At 44.1% G+C, this 22,631-nt stretch overlaps 1 protein-coding gene across 3 annotated transcripts in view; it reads right to left on the bottom strand.

Annotated features, from left to right (window-relative positions):
* The window catches only part of RBM20 (RNA binding motif protein 20), a 70,329-nt gene that overhangs the window by 25,155 nt on the left and 22,543 nt on the right, over positions 1–22,631 (bottom strand). For all 3 annotated transcript variants that reach the window (XM_027885738.1, XM_027885740.1, XM_027885739.1), the window contains exon 2: positions 1,021–2,200. In XM_027885738.1, the coding sequence (XP_027741539.1) occupies positions 1,021–2,200 (1,180 nt within the window). The remainder of the gene's footprint in view (positions 1–1,020; positions 2,201–22,631) is intronic.

The following is a 22,631-nucleotide window of genomic DNA, read 5'->3' as shown; positions in this document are numbered from 1 at the left end:
TTGCTAAAAGAGTAATTGGGAAACGTGAAAGCAAATATATTCAAATATCCCAAAGCCCCAGGGTGTGTAAGTATCAGGTAAGATTTCATTTGCTGTCCATTTTCCTTCCTACACACATGCTGTTGTAATTTTATTGTCAGGCCACCATGAGCATGAGAGTACATGCCTTTGTGGTTAGGTGCTGGTCCTGTGATATGATGGAAAAGGTCACAGGGACTTGTACAGGGCTCACCAGAAGAGCAGAACAACTCCAGCCAAAGCCCATGGATGGCTGTGGGGCTCAGAGGGCCACATAAGAGGCCTTCTCCAGACCTGACCTATATAACATGACTTAGCACACAGGCTCTCTGGGGATCTGGGAAGCTGCTTCTCGAGGGTGAGGCTGAATTTGGAGCTCCCTTGGCAGTATAACAGAGAAGTGGGAACACGGTGTGCAACATATGTGCTGAGCAGCTTCTTTGCTTCCAGGCCAAAGTGGCTGTGGACCTTGAGCCCTAAATTTTCCTGGGACATACTAGGAGGAAGAGATCTCTACAGAGGAATTATTAAAATAATTTTATCAAAAAATGTGCTGATTTGTGTAATCAAGCTGCTTCCACAAGGTTCTTAGGGAGAAGCCCTTGGGATCAGAAAGGGAGAAGCAGATGAAACTGCAGATGTGGGGTTACAACAGTGGCTTGAGGATTGGGGGATCAGCTTCAAGCTCCTCCCCACCTCGCTCTGGGCCCATGAGGTGAGCTGTGACCTCAGCCCAGACCTCATTGCCAGCGCTGTAATCTCATCATCTTTCACGGCAAGATGCGGAACAAAACCAGATCTCAAAACCCCAGTAACTGCCATGAAACAGATGCACAACACCCTAAGCCAAATTATGACTCTTTGTCTCTGCTTCTCTCAGGGCACCTCGGCTGTGATGGACACTGGTGGCGAGGGGTGGCAGGAGCTGATGGCCAGATCAGCCACCTTGTAGCCTGTTCAAGGGTCTGAGCTGTGCCCCAGGGACGCCTTAAAACCACCCACCTTCAGATCGAAGATCTTCTTGTCGCACAGGGCGCAGACGTGGGGGAAGTGGAGAGGGGCCACGCCGCGGAAGTCGCCCAGCTGGTGCGGTGGCAGGGAGCGAGCGGTCAGGTCGGGCACGCCGCTGCTCCGCTCCTCCTTCTGCCTCATGCGAGGGCTGCCGAAGCTCTGCGCGCTGTGGTTGAGGCGGCCAAAGGCGGGGGGGGCGGCAGCGCTGAACTTTGTGTCAGGTGTCGGCTCTTCGGGGTTGTACAGCTCGTTTCTTATTTCATACTGCTGCTGACTCGCTGACGGCCACAGGCTGTCACCGGGCATGAGGTCAGGCTTGTTTTGGCTGGGGAAATTAGGGATATTTTCCCATTGGTTGCTTGTACCACTGCCATGCAAGACGGGACCGGGATCTCCTTTCGGATGGGAGCTGGCGTGTGGGTCGCTGGGGAAGGCCCGTGCTGCCCCATGCTGCGCCGCCGCCCCGTAGGGCTCCTTGGGAAATGGTGCCGACGCCTCGTGCTGCAGCTGGCTGGGAGCCCCAAAGTGACCCTCATAGCGCGGCCCTGCCGCCGAGGCAGCGGTGTGGGTCCCACCAGAGAGGAAGCTGTGCTGGCTGGACTGGTCCCCCTCCGAGGCATACGCCTGAGGGGTGGCCGTGGCGGCGTTTTGCTTGTTGTACTCATAAAAGCCCCCTGCGGCAGTGGACGTGGAGGCACCCGCCTTGTTCAGGCCCACCACCACAGGTTGCTGGCCAGAGGTTGGAGCCATGACACCTCCAAAGGGGCTCATGACGATGGCATTGGGGGCCTGGGCCGGGACAGGCCCCAGGCCGCTCCCTGGCGTGGCTAAGGCCGGGCTCTGGGCAGGAAAGGCAATGCCGCCGGAGGGGAACCTCGTGCCAGCGATGCCGGGCCCTTGCGGCGGCCCCGCGGCGTGGCCCTGTGGGGCGTTCATCACGGCAGGGTGCCTCAGCTGGTTAAAGAGCGGCTGGGACATGGCCACTTTGGAGAGCACCTGGTTGAGGACGGTGGCAGCGGCCGGGTTGTTGGTGACGGCCGTCTGAGCCAACTTCAGCCTGTGGAGCGTGAGCTGCGCCTGGAGCTGGGCCAGCTGCAGGCTCGCCGGCGAGGGGAGCAGGGGGCTCGGGGCGCCGACAGAGAACGGGCTCTTTTCCAGGAGCTTGGCAGCGCTGCAAGGGATAAGGATCTGGGTTAGCCAAATTCACCCCCACATCTACCTACACTCATCTTAAAGCCCAGCATGGGATACACAGCTTCTTCCAGAGATTTAGCTTACCTAAGCCCAGGGAAAGCAAGTGGGGTGATTGAGAACACATCCATAACAAGCCATCTTCCCTTCCACATCTGCTGCTGCAACCATTTCAATCAAAAAGCTACAAAGCTTCTAGGGGAGAAAACTATGCCAAAGATCTCACTTTAAAGCCCTCATTGCATCCCTCATCAACCTCTGGATCAGGCCTTCAACTCATTTTAAATACCCCCAGGGCTCATGCTTTTAAGGCAGACCAAGAACAGAGGCCACACAGGCCCTCCCACACCATCCTCCAATCAACAATTTTTCCCCTTTTTTGCACTTCATGCAACTTCCAGCCTCCCTGCTGAGACATCACTGCTCCTGACTGGTTTTGTGATGTTACCATTATTCCCTTTTCCCACAGAACAGGGGGTTGTGAAGAAAGGGACATCAAATGGGACTATAAAGCCAGCCCCATAGGTACTTCACAACCAGCACATCTGGCTGCATAAAGCAAGATGAAATATACCACAGGTATTTATTTTGTTTACAGTTCTCATGTAATTAATCTCCACAGCAGCCTGTTCTGTAACAAAGTATATAGTTTCCCTGTTGAGCAGATGCAAATATAGAAGACCAAAAAAAAAAAAAAAAAAAAGATCTGCCAGAAGCTGAACAGTCTGTCCTTAAGAGTTTCCCCTGTTCAGCTGGAATGTAAGGCAAAATTTCTGCAGTGCTAGATGGTGAAAATCAAGGTCTTTATACTTTCTAGAAATGAGAGGTGCACTCAGTGTTCTCCTTCAAGTCTCATACATAGGATGAATAAATGATGACTAAATTGCCTGCTTGAATTCCAGAGCTGAGAAAATAGGAGATGACATTTTCAGCCATATGGTAGTTCCTTGCTTTGGGAAGCACCTTTGGAACATCTTACCACTTCACAGCACCACCACCACCAAAATTCCCTCCTTCCACCCTGTCAAACCTTGCAAACAAACAAGAAAAAAAACAAAACAAACCAAACCAATATGGGTAAAGTGAGTGGTGAGATATTGGCATAGGTTGCCCTGAGAAGCTGTGGGTGCCCCATCCCTGGAGGTGTTCAACGTCAGGCTGGAGAGGGCTCTGAACAAGCTGGTCTAGTGAAAGGTGTCCCTGCCAGAGGGTTGGAACTAGATGATCTTCAAGTCCCTTCCAACCCAAGACATTCTATGATTCTGTGAAAGTCTAGCAAAGTTACAAGCAAGCAAAATGGAAAATACTAGGCAGCACTAACTTCCAGGCAGCTGCACCCACCCTGGTTTTACTGCTCTCCCTGCACTCCTTCAGGTTGCCTCCTGCAGCATCTGTGGCAAAGTGAGCCTGGTCTCCACACAGCTACATCATTCCACGGCCACACTCTCTCTATATATCATGCTGCCTGCATGTGGACACCATCAGCCATTTCCATGCCCCTACCAGAAAAATGTTATCTTTCACTTTCCACCACCAGGACCTCTGCTCACAGACAGCACAACTACTCAGTGCATTACAAATGGCTGTTCATTCTGACAATGAGAGCAGAGAGCACTTACACAACAGGGATGTGGTCCAAAGCTCAATTAATTTACATTGTAAAAACGTATTGAGTTTCAACTGAGGCCTTTCAAAGTAGCAGGAGCTATGCATCATGCAACCCTCACTGTTAATAATTGGCCAATTTGCTAAACTGCATGGATGAAGTTGTAGTCAATGATAAATGTCTTGTCAGCATGCTACATTTGAAAACCACAAATTAGGAAAACATCTGCTTAAATCCAAAGTATGACTAAGAGAAAACGAATGGGTTTCATATTCAACATTTAACTTCCACTAGCAACTGCAAGGCACATCTGTCTCCCAAAATACAAAACGCTGTTTGGATAAGTGCATCATTATGTAATGACACGACTCCCTGCCAGCACAAGCTGACACCAGTGCTCAGCTTCAGAGCTGAGGTGCCTTTTGTTTTCCCGTGTGGTTTCCATCGCTTACCCTCTGACTTGCACTTACAACACAGTTTGCTGTAAATTTGATTATGGATGAGAGTCAGGGTGCAAGGACAGTCAAAACAACATGGACCCCAGCCCAAAAAACCTGCGAGATCCTGAGGACCCATAAAAGATACCGAGGAGTCCATGTGGTGTGAGGGGCTCAGCAAGCAGGGGATGTCACATTGTGAAATACATTGACATGGCTGAGGGGGGCATGGTCTGATCCTGTACGTGGGCTTTATTGTGCCACCAGCATCTGGAGTGTCCTGACTTATGTTGTGCTGAGTGGGATCTGCCACAGTCCTGATGATTGCTCCATTTTGTAGCTGGTTATACCTTTTGTTCTTTAAGTAAGTTGCAAAACTCTTCTAAAAAGTTTTATAGAGCATGCAAATAAGACCTGCCTGGTGGTCTTAAAAAGAAAAGCCAGCAGTATATATTGTTTTCAGGCTCAGGAGCCACAGATGATGACTGTTCCCAGCAATTCCACTGTGCAAGCCTACACAGCAGCGAGCATATCCCAACAGCTGCAGCCACTTTCCAACTCTGGCGGCTACCTGCTGGATGGAGGCACAGACTCCTTCTCTCCAGAGGAACATCTCACTTGACACTGCCACAAGCCCTGAAGCTGCCTCAGCCTCATATTTTGACCAAATTTGGAGTGCTGTCTCTAAGAACCTCCCAGCACACAAGTAGTGCCCTGTCAGAGCAACCCCTGGCTGGTCATGCCCGGGCACTTGCTGCTCCCCAGCTCTCGCTCCTGGGATCTGCTGCTGGGCATGGGGAAGGCAAGGCCAGGAATGGGCCAGAGCTTCAAAATCCATGTCTGTTATGAATTTCCAGATTTCAAGGCGTTTCAGGTTGCAGAGTTTAGCTTCCCACAGCAGAAACAGAATATTTTATCATCTAATCAAGGCAAAGAAGGAAGGGCTTGTTCATGGGTCAGTGGGAAAAGCAGATATGCAGATGGGAGGTTGGGAGGAGAGCTGTGTATAAAAGCATCTTTTAGAGAGACACCCAGATTTGAGGTTTTCTGTTCTGCTATGAAATACACAGTGTAAGAGATGCACAAGGCCAGCATGCACAGGTTTGAAAGTTTCTTTCCCTCTTCCTGTTCTACAATAATAATGCTTATGTATTTGATAACACCATTTTGTAAATAACCCTGCTACAGATTTCTTAAACCACTGGGAAGTGCAAACAAAAAGTGAAGATAGCACTAAAGCATTTTGTGGGGGCCGTTCACCACTCGTACACATACACACCTCCCACCCCAGCTCGTCCTCAGGTTACCAAAACGCAGCCCCCACCTGCTCGTGGGGGGTCTCTGCTGTAAGATGATTGAAAGCAGCTGAATGAAGCTCTCATTCTCCAGGCAGTGCTCAGGGAATTGGCCTGCGTCAGACAGTCAGCTCTATCCCGTGCAAAACATTCCCGGTTATAAGGTCAGCAATGTAAAAAGTAAACAGAAGTTGTCCTCTGCAATTATTTATTTAACATCCGCTGTACAGCTGGCCTGCACCAGCAGTCTCTTGCACAACTAGGAAAGCCAGAAATGGTCTTTCTTCGCTAAAATAATGACAGGCAGGAGTGCTGCCGTACAGTTTCCACACAGAAATCCATAATCCAGGCAGGTTTTCACATAGCTCAGGAAGATAGGAGTTGATGTGGTACATCGACTATTACAATACTCACAATGAGATTGTAAACACTGGCAAGGTCATATTGCTATAAATCAGTTCAGCCCACCTGCTATCCCTGTAATCCTTATTATGCTTTTAGCATCCAAAACTAGAGAGCAACACAGTGTCAGAGGTAAGGTATCTAGATGTCTGGATTATTTGAGCCATCCTGTCTACAAGAGTGATGAAAAGGCTGACCACAAAACATGTCTATTAGAAGAGACCAACGACCTGGAGCTTGATTTTCAAGTATTAAAGCTAAGGGTTTTCAGGTGCTGCCCAGCACCCTTCAAAATTAAGAAATAAATAAAATATCTGAACTAATAAAGTGATGATGGAACTATTTATTTAGGAATTTAGACCCAAAAGTACCTGAAATACTGCAAAGAGTATGAATTTGAACACTTAAAAAAACCCCACAAAAAGTAATTCATAGCAGTGCAGAATTTGTTTTCTTACATTTTCCATGAATCTTGCATATCTTCTAAGATTTTTACATTCCCTCCCCTATGTCATATTTCTTTTTACATATAATTACACCTACCTGTCAAAATTTTTGCAGGAAAAATTTTTAATATTTTTTGTTCCAAAATGCACACTTTTTTTTTTTTTCAAGCTGTCTCTATTACTCTGTTAAAATTTCAGAATTAAAGTGGCCAACGACATTAAGACACCCAGGTATTCCAGATGCATCATCACTTGCACTAGCACAGTACTACATTTGAAACCATGTTTGCAGTAGCGTGCTGGTTTCTCTAAAACTGTTTCTGAATCAATATTTCTAACAGTCAGCAAACTATAAATTTGTAATCCAGGACTCTTGAATAAATCCCACAGGGCCATTTCCTAATTATTCAAGCACAAAATAAATTATATTCTGTTATGCAGAAATGTGAATATCCCTTCTCTGCAACGTATCATTTATGCAAAACACACGGGGCTGCCTTCTCTAAACTCACCCAAAACAATTGCCGCTGTATTAAAAAAGCAAATAAGAAAGCCTTAAAAATTTACAGATCAACTGTTAGATAGACAAAGTTGGCAAGACAGTTTTCAAACAAAAATGTATCAAGTGACAGTACTTCACTGAAATTACATGTTTGTATATGAGGACAGAATTCAGCCTCTTGAGTACAAGGAAACTGCAAAGTTCAAACACTGGCAGGAATAAAGACAAAGTTCAGCAATCTCAACAACATGTATTAATTATAATAGCCATTAGTCATTATACTAATAATTAGTTATTGTTATTATAATTACATTTTATGTTATGTTGCTTTGCTGATCCCATTAATAATACAGGATTTATTTTCATTTTTGCTTGTTGAATAAATCCAGCACTTATATCAACAAAGACTGGAACACTGGTTAAAAAATGGATACAAGAACTTTTTCCTATACTTCTAGACTGTTTCTGGCCGATACTAAATAAGTGTTTACTTTCTCTTCGGCTCTACAGAAGTATTTTCTTTTGGTTTTAGTAAAATTGCTTCCTTGGTCAGAAAAGCTTGGAAAGACTGCTGAAAGGAGAAAAACCCTCCACCCTTATAATTAAAGCTCTGAAATCATTTACTACCAAACTTTTTTGTGCTGAATTATGGTTAGAAATTATTAAAAAGAAAGAGATCATATTTCCCAGCTAATGATGGGGAGTACTAAAAACCTTAAGCTACTTTAATATACATATAAGCTGCAAGTAAAACCCTTCTTATCCCAAATAACGATTTCTAAAGCCCTCCATTATACTACCGAGAGAGGAAAATAAAACATCAGCCAATGTATACATGTCTTTTGCCAAGTGAGTTTTGCATACGTTTGGCAATGCTAAACTTGATCATCTGGACAATTACCCAGCCTAACAGTTAGCAGGAAGATGAAATGTAAAATGTTATCACACAGAGCTGCTAACCTTGATTTTTACAAAGCTGATAGGAGTTAAGTGCTTGGCTCCTACCAAGAGCACCTTCTACTCTTGAAACTTTCAATCCAAAATGTTCTCTGCCAAGCAATTTTCACCAAGAAAGGGACAAGATAAAAGGTCAAAACACATGGCTCTATCTTGGATAACAGTTCATTGTGAACACAGAGAGAAAATAGGAAACGATCTTAGGAGGATGGTTGTACCAGTTCCTGAGGTAGGATCAAGCTGAACTCAACTACTCTTGACATATTTATTTAATCTGCTCTTAGGAAGCTTCTTTGGTGGAGATTTCACAACCTCCAGGGATAATTAATTCCTCAGCTCCCCTTAGTTTTATAAAGCTCCTCAGCTCCTGTAAAAGCTGATAATGGCTCTCTGGTGACAGCATAACCAGTCTGCCCATGCACACAGAGAAGGGCTTCTCTTACCTTCCTGTAGCTGCTATCGTATCTTCTCTACAATCATCCCAGCTCCTTTCTCTGCACATTTTGTGTTGTGTATTGTGTTTGTTTGTAATGCCTGGTCAGACTGCTTTGCTTCATAACAGCACAGCCCCTTCTGTGGTTCCCTGTTACACTCAGCCACTTTCCTGAAGGGATATTGCCCAGAGATGCTGGCTAGGAAGAATCTCTGGAGCTCAGTTGGTCTGACTTCCCACACAATAAAGACCAGCACAGTTCTTGCTTTTTTTGACTGTCCAATGGATTAATTGTATTACCATTTCATTTTGTCCCCATCAGTACTGCATCCGGGTTACGCTGGATCCAGTTTGTCAGGATAACTCTGTATTCTCATGCTGCCTCCAGCATGTAAATCCTCTCCTCTTGGCACCAGCTGCAGATTTAATGGATGCTTTGTTCATCCAAATTATCAATGAAAGCATCAAATAGACTAAGGAGTCTTCCCAAGGGAACTGTGGTGTACTTTCCATTTGCTCTCCAAACACCAGTAATTCAAGGACATCTTACCCACCTTGCAACACTGCTCTGCATGCTGAAGAGACCACGCTCTTTCTTCCCTCACAGTCACTTCTGCTCAAAAAAAGCAACTGTTCTATATGCAGTTGCAAGAATGAAAGGGTGGATCATCTCTGGTGAGACTGATTTCGTATTAACAACTCTTGCTCTATAGTTCTGGGAGTGTTGTTTTGGACTGTTGTTTAAAATCAATCCTGTCTCCTTTACAATAACATTTGCTTCTATTTCATTTAGCTGCTTTCAAATACTGAATCCAGTGCCATAAAAAACATTTGGCACTATCAACATCAGAACAACAATACCAGGTACCACCAAAGTCTGCACTGGCCGTCACACTTCCTGTGTCTGTTACCCAGTAGATACTTTATACTCAAAACATGTCCTTTATATTGTGTAGAACTCCAGATTGTATACTAGGCTTATTTCTTCCTTCCCCTATGCAAAACATCTCTCCATAAATATTTAGTTACACCAAGTCCAGCTCTTTTCAAGTAAGGGATATAGTCTAGCAAACGTACCACCTAAACCAAAGGCTCTATGTAATGATTTCCAGAAGTTGGAAGAATTACTATATTGTTTCATGATATTTAAATGTTGTTTGGTTTTGATGATGTGCCATGCTACGTTAAAGATGTCTCTGAGAATTAGTGTGCACATCGGAACACTGGTCTACATTTTAAATTTCAGTAGGCAGCCATACTAATTCCTTTAGCTATATATATCTAGCTGCAGCTGCTTCCCAAGGAGATGAAATTATTTATTTACTGAAGTTAAAAGAAATGCATTTTAAAAAATTTGTTTTAAATGTATGCCAAAACCAGCCAGAAACAGCTATAGCACCAGATCAGTGCCCTCGGTAATACGTTGCAAAGTTCTAAATTAGCAGAGAAATCATGTCACAGTTTTGTGGAGCTTTCAGGGTGTGCTGCGACATTCTGGCAGTGCCACACTGCCCGCGCCTGCCTCCCCAGCACCCTCCCAGCTCTTATCAGCCAGGCTTCAAATACCCTTTACCATGCAAAGCCCCCAGGTTGGATTATCTCTGCCAACCAGCCTCCCAGCAGGGAGGAAGGGTCCCCAATAACCTCATCACCCAAACAGCCACAGCCCCTGTGCAGGTGATGGTGTCTGGGTCTGCGTGTCCGTGCCCCAAGACCCTCCTGCTGCTGCTGCCCCAGGCTGCAAACTGACGGCGACTTGTCAGGAGGCTGAGGAGCACAGAAGACCTTCTGTGGGGTGAAAGACAGGAGAAAAGGTGGTATGGATTGCAATGCAAACCTACAGGGTGAGCAAAGAGGCAGGGACAAAGACTAGTGTTGGCAGAGCCAGGGCACTTCGGCTGGAAGAAGGCAAGCGGCTCCCCCAAACACAACCCTGCTTCAGGGACAGTGCCTGCTGCTTGGCCTCACGGCCCGGTGCTCGCTGTGCTGCTCCAAGCTTCCCCTCGAAAATGAAAGAGATCTGGGCAGAAATTATCTTGAAAGCTTATGTTGACAAAAAAAGAGAACACAGCCTTTAAAAAAGAAGAAAACAAGTCAAAAAGCCTTCAAAGGCTTTTTACGTGAGCACAGAGGCAAATGCCCAACAGAAAAATAATCTTTGACATACAGTATTTACTAGAAAAGATATTACAGTAATATCTCACTGCACCTCCTGCTAATGTGTTTTCTGCATGGTATTGTTAACCACTACAAAAATAATAAGTCTGAATGTATCAATATCTCACAGTGCCTGGAGGCACGGCTGTTTTCATTTGTATGTTTAAAGTAGGAACCATAATGCGGTAGGTGGATAATTCCTCATTTGAATAAGCCATTTCTATTTCACAGTAACATAAGACAACATAAAAGCCCTTTTTCCAAGGTAATATCTTCAGTTTGTAGACAGGAAAATGACATATAACAGAGGAAGGGGTAAAGTACTAAGAAGGATTTTTATTTCTAAAGTATTTTCATTTGTGCTCAAAGAAAGGATTGTAATTTGTGGGGAAAAAACCCCCCAAAAATATTAAACTCCCTTTTGATTTTTAACCTTTAGTCCCAATGATACGCTTGGAAAGATTAATGAAAAAGCGTATTAGTAAATTAAATCTCTAGGAGAACATTAGTGGCTACAGAAATCGCACGCAAACCTGAGCTCTTCTGTTTGCACTCCAGGTCAGCTGAAAACTGACAGCTTGGGACTACAAGTCACCCAGGAGCATCACAATCATTTCATAATTAATCCAGGATCCCCATGTCCTCTAAAAGCTGCTTCCATGCTGTGTGTTACTAACCAACATACACAAGAGCACACAAAGAGAAAGGCTGAAATAGCTCCTATCTGAAGGGGCCAATATGAGTTACTTTCTCTTTATCGCTAATATTGAAAAGCAGGCAACTTAAAACAATAAATCTAAAAAAACCCCCAACCAACCAACCAAAAAAACCCAAACAAAAACCCCACCCCCCACAAAACAACAACAATAAAAAACCAAAATAAAACCAAAAAAAAAAAAACCAACCACAAAAATCCCCTCAAAGCTTCAGCTATTTTTCAATCAGATTTCTGATTACAAAACCAGAACCTCTGAACCTCTGTGGATTTCCTAAGATTATATATTACATGACTATATACTTAGGCGTATTTTTCCATTTTCCTTTTATGTATATTTTAAAACAACATAAACGTTCTAAATTCCTATTGTGTAGGTATCCACACACATTACCGACATACATAAATTATACATGAGCCTTATGAAGCCCAGACCTAAATCAGCTGTTACTGAAGCGTGCTGGAAAGCCTTTCCTGATTTCACTGTAGCAAGAGCAATGCTCCTGTATCCCGTTTTGGTTATATTTAATTTAAACACAAAACATCAAAGAAGTTTGCTCTCTTCAGAATACTCTGTAACTCTAATAAACTTTTCATGATCTCTTTGAAATCAGCCTTTAATACTAGGCCATGATATTCACTGTTACACAGAAGTAATACGCAGTGTATTGTAGCCTAGAAGCTTTCATTATCTGTTTTGCCATGAATGTTGCTCACTTTTTTCTTTAATGCATCCCAATTTCTATGCTAAAGAAATTTGAATGTGAATCTTAAAAGATATATAGGAGGTTTTCTTTATTTTTCTTATGTTAAAGGGCAACAGTTGTATGAATCAGACCTGAGCATGTTCCTTCTGGCAGAAAACAGCCTGTGCCAGAACTGCTGCAACTCTTTGGCTTTGAGAAGTTTAATTTATTGTCTTGAATAATAAACTGCCATTCAACCAACCTTGTGAAACAAAACATAAAACAGGACCGTGCTTAAATTTTGAACAGTGACCAAAGAGTTTTCCACAAAGGAAACCAAATTGGGAGAGGCATTTTATATTAAATCACGTCAATTATTTTGTTCTCCCTTTCTGTCTGCCTTCAGTATTAATTAGGACTAACTGACAGTTAATATGCTCTAAGCTCTGCATGGTAAAATTGATTAGTATACTAAGATGGAAAATAAGAATCAGTTTTTGATGAAAAATATCAGGTTTCAGAGCACTGCACGTAGCAGCTGTGAGGAAGGAAAAAGTGTGAAGATATTAACCCATCCACAACACCCAGCTGGGCATTTGCCCAGTGCTGCTGACAGAACTGTCAATGGAGACGGTCGGCCACTACTTTTTGGTTAAGCACTGCATTATTTCCTCTTAATTTTTGCTTGATAGTTTTGTCCATTTTTACTATAATGAGCATGCTCTGTTGAGTAACTGTTGTCCCACTGTCTAAGAAGCTCAGGAAAAATAGTTTTTAATTTATCCCACTGGCCTTCACAGCAGATGTAAGACCTTGTGTTATTGACATATTGCAAAACACTCTCAGACTCATTCCTTTTTTGTGTGAAAAGATGATTTCTTTTAAAAATAAAATAATTATTTTCTTTTAAATTATCATATTTATTTACCAGGCTTTACTTCTGAAAATAAAAAGCTGTCTTGACTATAAAGTATAAGTTATTAAAAAATCCCAAACAGTAAGATGGCAAAACAAGCAAAAAATAGTAATGTTGCTCAGATTCTTCTTTTTTTTCTTCCAAGGAGCTATATTCATAGTCTAATGAAGGCATTTCAAAATTCAAAAAGTCTTTGAAATATTTTGGTGGTTTGACTTCTTTCACGTTTTGTGAATAATACTTTGCCCACTAGTTGTAAACAACATTAATATAGTTCTGCTTTGTGCCTACTCACACAGACTATGAAGCTTATTACAGGGTGGTTAACCATGGCAAATCAATAGGATACAATAGGGTGTGGAATGTCTTTTAAAGTCTAAAAGCCTTGTATTACAAAAAGCTAACCATGATAAGAAGCTACTGCACAAACCAGATCATATCGTTAACTTGAAATCCCAGTTAGCTGTTGCCGCCAGAGCTGCACTTGCCTGCCTTTTCCCTTCGCTATGGAAAGAGCTGTACTTTAAAATTGAATTTTAAAGATCGCTAAGATACTCTGCTTGGCAGATCGGCGACCCTCCTTGCTGGAGACGGGGGACACGGGCATTTCGGCGCGGTGGTGGGAGGACACGGGTGACGCGACATGATCTTACCTTGTAGCAACATGAAGGGCTGTCGGGAGCAGCGAGCGGGCGCGGAGCAAGCGCTGCCAGGAGCCGATGTCAGCGTGGCGCACATGCCTCCTGGTAACATCCCACTGGCATTCTACCTGCTCTCTGTGCCCCAGCTATTTACGAGCTTCCTTCCAGAAAGTCACAACTTTAGGAATGAAAAAAAACCCACCCCAAATGGAGGACTGGAAGGCGGATCACGTGGCCGCCAGGAGCCGGTCTTGTTGCATTACACGCAGCAAGTGTGGATGGCAAACAATATCAGTTGATGTTTATGCCATATGTTCTCGGTCTCTTCACGTATCGGCACCAAAATCCTGTTTCTGTACAGTGCAGTAGGGATCCTACTGGGAAGAGGGTCACAGTCTAATTAGGCAAACTGCGGATAAAACACGGCTCACTAACGAAGACCAAGAGGGACTGCCTTTTACAAAGCAAGCCCTTGCTCTGGAAGGCAAGAAGCATTACCCAGCTGAAGGTTTAACAATTTCTTAAAACACGCGCTCAAATACATCGCATCTTGTCCCCGGAGCAATCTGTCCATGTTCAGGCTGGCTGCCTCCTAAGGACAGTCGAGGTTTTGGGGAGAGACAGTGTTGACATTTGGGTTATTGCTCGAGTCAGCTGTCTGCCTGCTCGGAAACGTTCGGTGAAAAGGAAACTCCTCATCCAGCGCTAATCCACTGCCCTGAAAGCGCACGAGTGCTGACCTGTGCCACAGGTTCTGCTGGGCCTCCAAAGCATCGGCAAGAGACAACACAGAGCCTGCACATCCATAATGCAGTCTTCGATGGAGTAATCTCAGCAGGTCTTTTCTTGTTGCAGTCCACCTTTTCCTTGAAATCCAAAGCTTTTCAGAACAAGTTCTGCACTTTCCTAAACCAAAATATGTTGTGCTTTACATCTGGGTGACAAAATTAATGATCCTTCCCATATTTCACACTATTCAGAAATTAACATGGACACAAAACCTCACAGTTTCCTGTTCCCGTTTCTAACATGCAAAAATATACAAGTGAATTAAGAAATAAATTCTGTTATTAGGAAATAAATGAGCTGTTCTCTCATATCCAAAGATCAAAGTAAGGTAAATATTCCTATTTTTGCCAAGGGTACATAAGCCTCTTTAGTCCATCAGATGATGCTTCTTACAGCAAGAGCTTTTTAAACTTCCTTTTTCCAGCATTAGTCTGGAAACCTTTTGTAATAGCAGCGGCATTTTGTATGTGACATGAGCCTTCTATGGAAGATGCCATTTCTGAAATTACCTTGCCGTAAGGCAAACTAAATTGGCCTGTGAATATGTACCTCTTACCTTTATGAAAAACTTAATTTATAATTCTGCAATACTTCACACTCACTCAAAGTGGAGCCTGGAAGGGTCTCCATCCATATTTTCTATTTTTCTTCTTGCCTTCTTCCTTCCTTCCCATGCCACGTCAGAGAGTTCTCCCCATCCCTCCAAAGGAGAAAACTACTGTTCAAGTTTCTGGCTTTTCTCCAAATGAAAACCCACAATGTTTGAGAGATGGCAAGGACCGTGACTGAAAGGGGAAAAGCGCCTAACAGGTGGTCCAAGGGGTTCCTTCCACATACAACTCCCATCAGGAAACAGCAGAAAATTCAGGGGAAGTAGAAGGAATTAGTAAAAGCTACAGGGCTTTTCTGCAGCCTCTCACATCACTCCCCGGCACAGACACCCTCACGCTCTGCTCTGCATCTGCATTTCATTAAACGGGGCGAAGAAACACAAACCAACTTTCACTTGAATCTGAACTCTCCATTTCATGTCAACCTCAGGACAGTCATGTGAAACACATATGGCGAGTTCAGCCTGGGAACCGTGTTGGGACCTTTCCGGCCGGGAGCGGAGCTAATCCTCCCCACTGCCCGCATATGGCTCGTGACCGAGCGCTGCAGGTTCCTCCCTNGGTGGTTAACCATGGCAAATCAATAGGATACAATAGGGTGTGGAATGTCTTTTAAAGTCTAAAAGCCTTGTATTACAAAAAGCTAACCATGATAAGAAGCTACTGCACAAACCAGATCATATCGTTAACTTGAAATCCCAGTTAGCTGTTGCCGCCAGAGCTGCACTTGCCTGCCTTTTCCCTTCGCTACGGAAAGAGCTGTACTTTAAAATTGAATTTTAAAGATCGCCAAGATACTCTGCTTGGCAGATCGGCGACCCTCCTTGCTGGAGACGGGGGACACGGGCATTTCGGCGTGGTGGTGGGAGGACACGGGTGACGCGACATGATCTTACCTTGTAGCAACATGAAGGGCTGTCGGGAGCAGCGAGCGGGCGCGGAGCAAGCGCGGCCAGGAGCCGATGTCAGCGTGGCACACATGCCTCCTGGTAACATCCCACTGGCATTCTACCTGCTCTCTGTGCCCCAGCTATTTACGAGCTTCCTTCCAGAAAGTCACAACTTTAGGAATGAAAAAAAACCCACCCCAAATGGAGGACTGGAAGGCGGATCACGTGGCCGCCAGGAGCCGGTCTTGTTGCATTACACGCAGCAAGTGTGGATGGCAAACAATATCAGTTGATGTTTATGCCATATGTTCTCGGTCTCTTCACGTATCGGCACCAAAATCCTGTTTCTGTACAGTGCAGTAGGGATCCTACTGGGAAGAGGGTCACAGTCTAATTAGGCAAACTGCGGATAAAACATGGCTCACTAACGAAGACCAAGAGGGACTGCCTTTTACAAAGTAAGCCCCTGCTCTGGAAGGCAAGAAGCATTACCCAGCTGAAGGTTTAACAATTTCTTAAAACACGCGCTCAAATACATCGCATCTTGTTCCCGGAGCAATCTGTCCATGTTCAGGCTGGCTGCCTCCTAAGGACAGTCGAGGTTTTGGGGAGAGACAGTGTTGACATTTGGGTTATTGCTCGAGTCAGCTGTCTGCCTGCTCGGAAACGTTCGGTGAAAAGGAAACTCCTCATCCAGCGCTAATCCACTGCCCTGAAAGCGCACGAGTGCTGACCTGTGCCACAGGTTCTGCTGGGCCTCCAAAGCATCGGCAAGAGACAACACAGAGCCTGCACATCCATAATGCAGCCTTCGATGGAGTAATCTCAGCAGGTCTTTTCTTGTTGCAGTCCACCTTTTCCTTGAAAACCAAAGCTTTTCAGAACAAGTTCTGCACTTTCCTAAACCAAAATATGTTGTGCTTTACATCTGGGTGACAAAATTAATGATCCTTCCCATATTTCACACTATTCAGAAATTAACATGGACACAAAACCTCGTAGTTTCCTGTTCCCGTTTCTAACATGCAAAAATATACAAGTGAATTAAGAAATAAATTCTGTTATTAGGAAATAAATGAGCTGTTCTCTCATATCCAAAGATCAAAGTAAGGCAAATATTCCTATTTTTGCCAAGGGTACATAAGCCTCTTTAGTCCATCAGATGATGCTTCTTACAGCAAGAGCTTTTTAAATTTCCTTTTTCCAGCATTAGTCTGGAAACCTTTTGTAGTAGCAGCGGCATTTTGTATGTGACATGAGCCTTCTATGGAAGATGCCATTTCTGAAATTACCTTGCCGTAAGGCAAACTAAATTGGCCTGTGAATATGTACCTCTTACCTTTATGAAAAACTTAATTTATAATTCTGCAATACTTCACACTCACTCAAAGTGGAGCCTGGAAGGGTCTCCATCCATATTTTCTACTTTTCTTCTTGCCTTCTTCCTTCCTTCCCATGCCACGTCAGAGAGTTCTCCCCATCCCTCCGAAGGAGAAAACTACTGTTCAAGTTTCTGGCTTTTCTCCAAATGAAAACCCACAATGTTTGAGAGATGGCAAGGACCGTGACTGAAAGGGGAAAGGCGCCTAACAGGTGGTCCAAGGGGTTCCTTCCACATACAACTCCCATCAGGAAACAGCAGAAAATTCAGGGGAAGTAGAAGGAATTAGTAAAAGCTACAGGGCTTTTCTGCAGCCTCTCACATCACCCCCCTGGCACAGACACCCTCACGCTCTGCTCTGCATCTGCATTTCATTAAACGGGGCGAAGAAACACAAACCAACTTTCACTTGAATCTGAACTCTCCATTTCATGTCAACCTCAGGACAGTCATGTGAAACACATATGGCAAGTTCAGCCTGGGAACCGTGTTGGGACCTTTCCGGCCGGGAGCGGAGCTAATCCTCCCCACTGCCCGCATATGGCTCGTGACCGAGCGCTGCAGGTTCTTCCCTGCCCGCAGCTGCCGGTCCAATCGGTGGCACGGGCCGTGCCGGCCAACTGCACTGTGTCAGCAGATGGAATTGCATTTTTTCCACCGAGCTGAAGCGGGCCAATAACAGAAAGCAAGGCGAGTAACATGGGCGATTTGATTTCAGAAAGCGCTACCTAACGCATGGGCTGCGTGGCCACTGATCTCTCTGGAGAGGGAAAAAATTCACTCTCTCAGTTCTATGGCGTTCCCTAACCTGCATTTTCATCTGTCATCAGATACTCGAGTTTCCCTTCACACCCAGGGAAAGATCTTGCCCCAAAACAACGGCATTCCAGGCAATCTGGCAAGTCTCATCCCTGTGGCATAGTAAAAAACAAAAAAAAAAAAAAAGAAAAAAAACAGCAGCTAGTCATTTCTCTGCCTCCTCACAAGGAAAGACCTGCCATTCAGATTAAATGACCTAACGTTCAGTATTATGTGCTTTTTCAGCTCTTTTTGCAACCTTAATAGTGATCAAAAATAAATATTACTTTTGAAAGCTAACGCACTTCAGAGAGAGACAGTGAAGTCTCTCAGCTGGTTAAATTTCAGCTGGGAGCATCTTCATCGTTCTCAGATGGTCTCAACACCCACCTTGTCGGCACATGCAAGGTCTCCCAACTGCCTGATGCCCTCTGCTAAGGGAATATAATGCTCCCAGGCGCTGGTGAGATGAGAAAGGCTCACTGGCAGTCTTAATATTAGTATAGGTAAGGAAAATATCATTCAGACTACTTGGACTGGAAAAAAACCCACAAGATGAAGTAATGCAGCTGAGAACGGATTTTAGCTGAGCAGTTGAGAAATCATTGAGTCAAAGGCAACAACATATTTGATGAGGAGCGCTAAGCCCTGTGATGCAGTTTTTCAGGAAATTTTGCTCTCTAATACTCTACTTTGAGATTGTTTAAGCACGACTATATAATTGAGAGGTCAATCTTTTCATATAAATTGCCCAGCGTAATTTCTGGACTCTGATATCTCTTCATGCATTTAAAAATCTTGTTTTATTACAGCAAGCACAAAAAAAAAAAAAAATCAGATTCTGCCTCTATCTCTGGAGCTTCTGGATCATAGTATTACTATTACAAAAAACATCAGTACGTCATTTGGAAAACATCCTGAGAAGTCAGATGCATCAGTGCAAGCCAAGCAGGAATGTGACGGATCAATTTGAATATTTAAACAGCAGAATTTAGAAAAAAAAAATGGACCAAGATCTCCAGATATGGGAGCATCCCCTCTCAGAGAATATTATGAATAATGACACTTCCTGGTATTTGGATAGAATGTGAGCCTGAAGATCTCTTGGCATAAACCATCATCTACAAGGTGAGAGTTTTGAAAAAGTTTATCTCCATATTCCACAAAAATAAGCTTTAGAGTAATTCTTCTATAATACCCAAAAATGAGAGGCTGGCAGACAGAACTGCAGTTGGATCTGCTATAAGAATTCCTGTATTTCTGTAACAATCAAATAAGTTCTTTTAAAAGGAGTTTGCTTCAACCATCTCAACCTCTATAATGTAATGCATATTAAACCAGTGCAATTATCTTCTTTGCCCAGGAAAGAAGAGCTGAAGAAGTTGTCTTCACAGTGCATGCAGAAAATTTCTCATGTATTTTTTCTGCTCTTACTTGCAGTCAGTCACTCCTCCTGAGCTCTCATCCTGCTCCATATAGCAATATTCAAAAAAATGATCTTAAAAAAGGCAGCTGCAATTCCTTTTGCAGCAGCATGACAGCCTGATTTGGCCTGGACAGGAAACCAGCTTCCTTATTGGGACTGGAATCACACAACTTCATCTACAACTTCTTTATCACGGACAGGAAAATTGAACATCTGTCTCACATGTCTATATCTAAACTAATAAACTGAAGACTCTACAGATCTGTGATTCCAAAATTCTGGGGCACCTGGACATTGGCATTTTTGGACAACCACAAGCAAACCCATTCAAAGTTCACAAATACTTTTTTAACATGACATCAAGAAACAGTAACAAACCTTATCATAGTCTTCTGGGATTATGGGTGCAATTACTGCTAGATACTAAAACAGGCCCACATCAGTAATTCTAACGTTTTTTTAATTGCTCAAGTGTCTGTAGAGAGTAAGTCTTCAGAGATGGGCAGCATCAAATCCAACTGCCCATACATACTACTGAGATTACAGCATAGTGCTGCTGCCAGGGTCAGGGTCATTCCTGCTCCCTGGTATCAGACCTGCTAGGATGAGTTATAAAAACCTGGTTTGGGGAAGCTAAAGGACCCCCTGGGTGGCAAAGGAGGAGACATCTGTGTTACACCTAAGGACAGAGTTGATTGTTCAGTGGCCTTTTCTAGCCAAGAAAACCTCTACTGAGATGAGATTTGCTCGTGTGTCCAGCATTCACACTTCTTCTGCAGCTGTTTCAAGTATTGTGCTAATCAAATACTCTAACATAAGTATTTTAGTTCCATAGAAAATATGATTTACCAGAGAAAATAGTTAAATTTTAAGCAGGAACAGCAAATCTCCAATCACCCATATGCATAACACAAGCTAAAGACCTTTCACTGCAGAGAAACGTGGGGCTCCTGCACTACTGCCAGCTGCCTCCCATCTAAGGGCAGAGGACAGTCACCTGCTTTCATGGTGTTTTTCATAGTTTTCTGTTACTCCTAGTGGGTTTTGTATTGTAGTCCACAGTGAATGCAGTGGTTCATTATCACACAGGAAAATAATCTGGTGGACGGGACAGTAGCTGAAGACAGTGTAAGTGTTCAGCACAATTATAAAGGGATCTTGAGCAGTTTCCATAGCTGTGTTGGTTTTCAATTGAATTACCTAAAATCCTCCAGTACAGCAGATCAGTGTCGAAGTCTCTCTCTTAATTAAGCCTTCAGTCAGGTCTTCTGGCTGTGATTTGGCCCGTGGTCTCTGTGTCCGTAACCCTTTCAGAAGCTTTCACCCTCTGACTTGTCCACTGAAAGCAAAGTCTTTGTTCATCATTGCAGCTTGAAAAGAGAATAACACACTAAGTTCTGCTGCCTACTCCAGCATTAGCATAAGGATAACTTAAAGAGGGCTACCTAGATGTCATTGATGAAAACTCAGTAACAAAGCATTTAGGTGAATTTTGTCCCATCTGACCACACCTCTGGAAAAGGATACAGTTAGTGAGGCTTTCACTAGTACACAGTGGTGTTTACTGCAGGCCACCTTGTCCTGCTCAGTTATTTCCATCTAATATAACGCAGAGATCCTGTAGAAATTAAAAGTACTGCAGAGCTGCCATTAATTTGCAGCACAGGAAAGAGTTGTTCATTTTTTCCTCTAGGAATGAGTGTGGCTCAATACATGGGTCTAGGACAGCCCAGCTCTTCAGCAGCTCCGTCTGGAGTGTACAGAGGTACGCAAAAAAGCTCTTTCCCTGTCTTGTATGTCGGTCTTGAGGGGTGTGATGGAGACAGCCAGTCCCAAGCGGCATCTGCCACGCTACATGTGAGCATCACACTCTGCTGCCCCTCCACATGCCTGGCTGGATTAGCTGATGTCAACAAGATAGTTACACCCTTCCCTACATGGGCACATGCGGGGCGTCCAACTCCATGTGCTCCGCGGGGGAGGGACTTGAGGATTGGGACGGACAAAACCCAGGCCTGAAGCCTCGGGACGCAATGCCAATCAACTCCTGACTCTTGAAACAGGATCAGAGACCCTGGGAGCAGAGCCCTGGGGTGGAGTCAGACACGCTGAGCAGATTTTGTCCTGAATAAAAGTCCCCCCTATACCAAGGTGTAAGACAGCCCAGCGTTTCAGTGCTTCCAGCCTTTTTTGGTTCCTCATCTCTCGTTCTCTTCAGGGTCGGCAGATTTGGTGTGGTGAGTACAGGAGCCCTTGAGCATCTGAAACTGATGCTGAGGAGGAAAGGCTCAGTGATCTGCCCAGTCTGGAGCATCTCCAGGAGTGGTGCATTTCTCACCAGCACCACAAAGGCAGGAGACAGTAGGGAACAAACCCAGATTGTATCGGGTGCTTCCCCTGTCCCTTGCATGCCATGTTTGCTGGGGAGAAGGCTGTTGATCTGTAGCACGAGCAAGGATGTGCCAACGGCCCTTCTGCCCTCCTGATCTCCAAGGAGATAAAGAAGACAAGCAACACCAGGTCTATAAACAGATCGTGGAAACAAGAGAAGTATTTCAAATTAATCTAAAGGTAGGCCCCAGGGTGGTAAGTGTGGGCACCGAGCAGAAGCTGAAATTGTCAACAAGAGCGCAAACAGGGCGGTGAGTTAGAATGTGTATTCTCCCATCTGATGCATACACCTCACAGAAAGAAAGATACTAAAGTATTTTCACATAAAGCAGCTGAACGTAAATGTGAAATGCTGCATGAAAATCAACAGGAATAAGCCTGAGATTTAAATATGAATAATAACATCTAGGTTGAGCCGTTTTAATAACATCTCCGCTCTGCTTCTACACAGCAAAACATGCTGATGCAGGCTGGGAAATCTGAGGAGCAGCTCATGTGATGCAGACTCCTGACATTCCCCCAGACATGACTAAGCTTAAACAAGTGGCATTATCTGGTACATTTGAAAGCAAGACATGAACAACACGATCGTGGGGCTTTTTTCGGTACCACTCAAAATGTTCCTGTTCAGATGGGGTTTGTGTTGTGAAGGATACTACGAACAAGTTAAAATTTGCCTGCAGCTTTCACAGTCTTGCCAGCCTTGAACTTAGGAGAGAGTGCTGAGAGCTACCAGCATGAACATAAAGAACAGGAGTTCTGTGAAAATGCCTATAATCAAGCTGACACCATACCCCATGACAAATATAACTACAATTCCTATTACAGAAAACACATTCTTAGCTAGAAATAGAGCCTAAAACAGGCACTCTTAGTCAGTTTTGCAAGTTTTATATCATTACAAATACACTGATATTTAAAGTCTGCTGCTT

The sequence above is a fragment of the Empidonax traillii genome, unplaced genomic scaffold (genome assembly GCF_003031625.1).
Source record: "Empidonax traillii isolate 1590-97213 ecotype Southwest subspecies unplaced genomic scaffold, ASM303162v1 scaffold171:size1303362, whole genome shotgun sequence".
NCBI lineage: Eukaryota > Metazoa > Chordata > Aves > Passeriformes > Tyrannidae > Empidonax > Empidonax traillii.
Note: the sequence above shows the minus strand (reverse complement) of the source record. Positions and strands in the feature narration are given on the sequence as shown.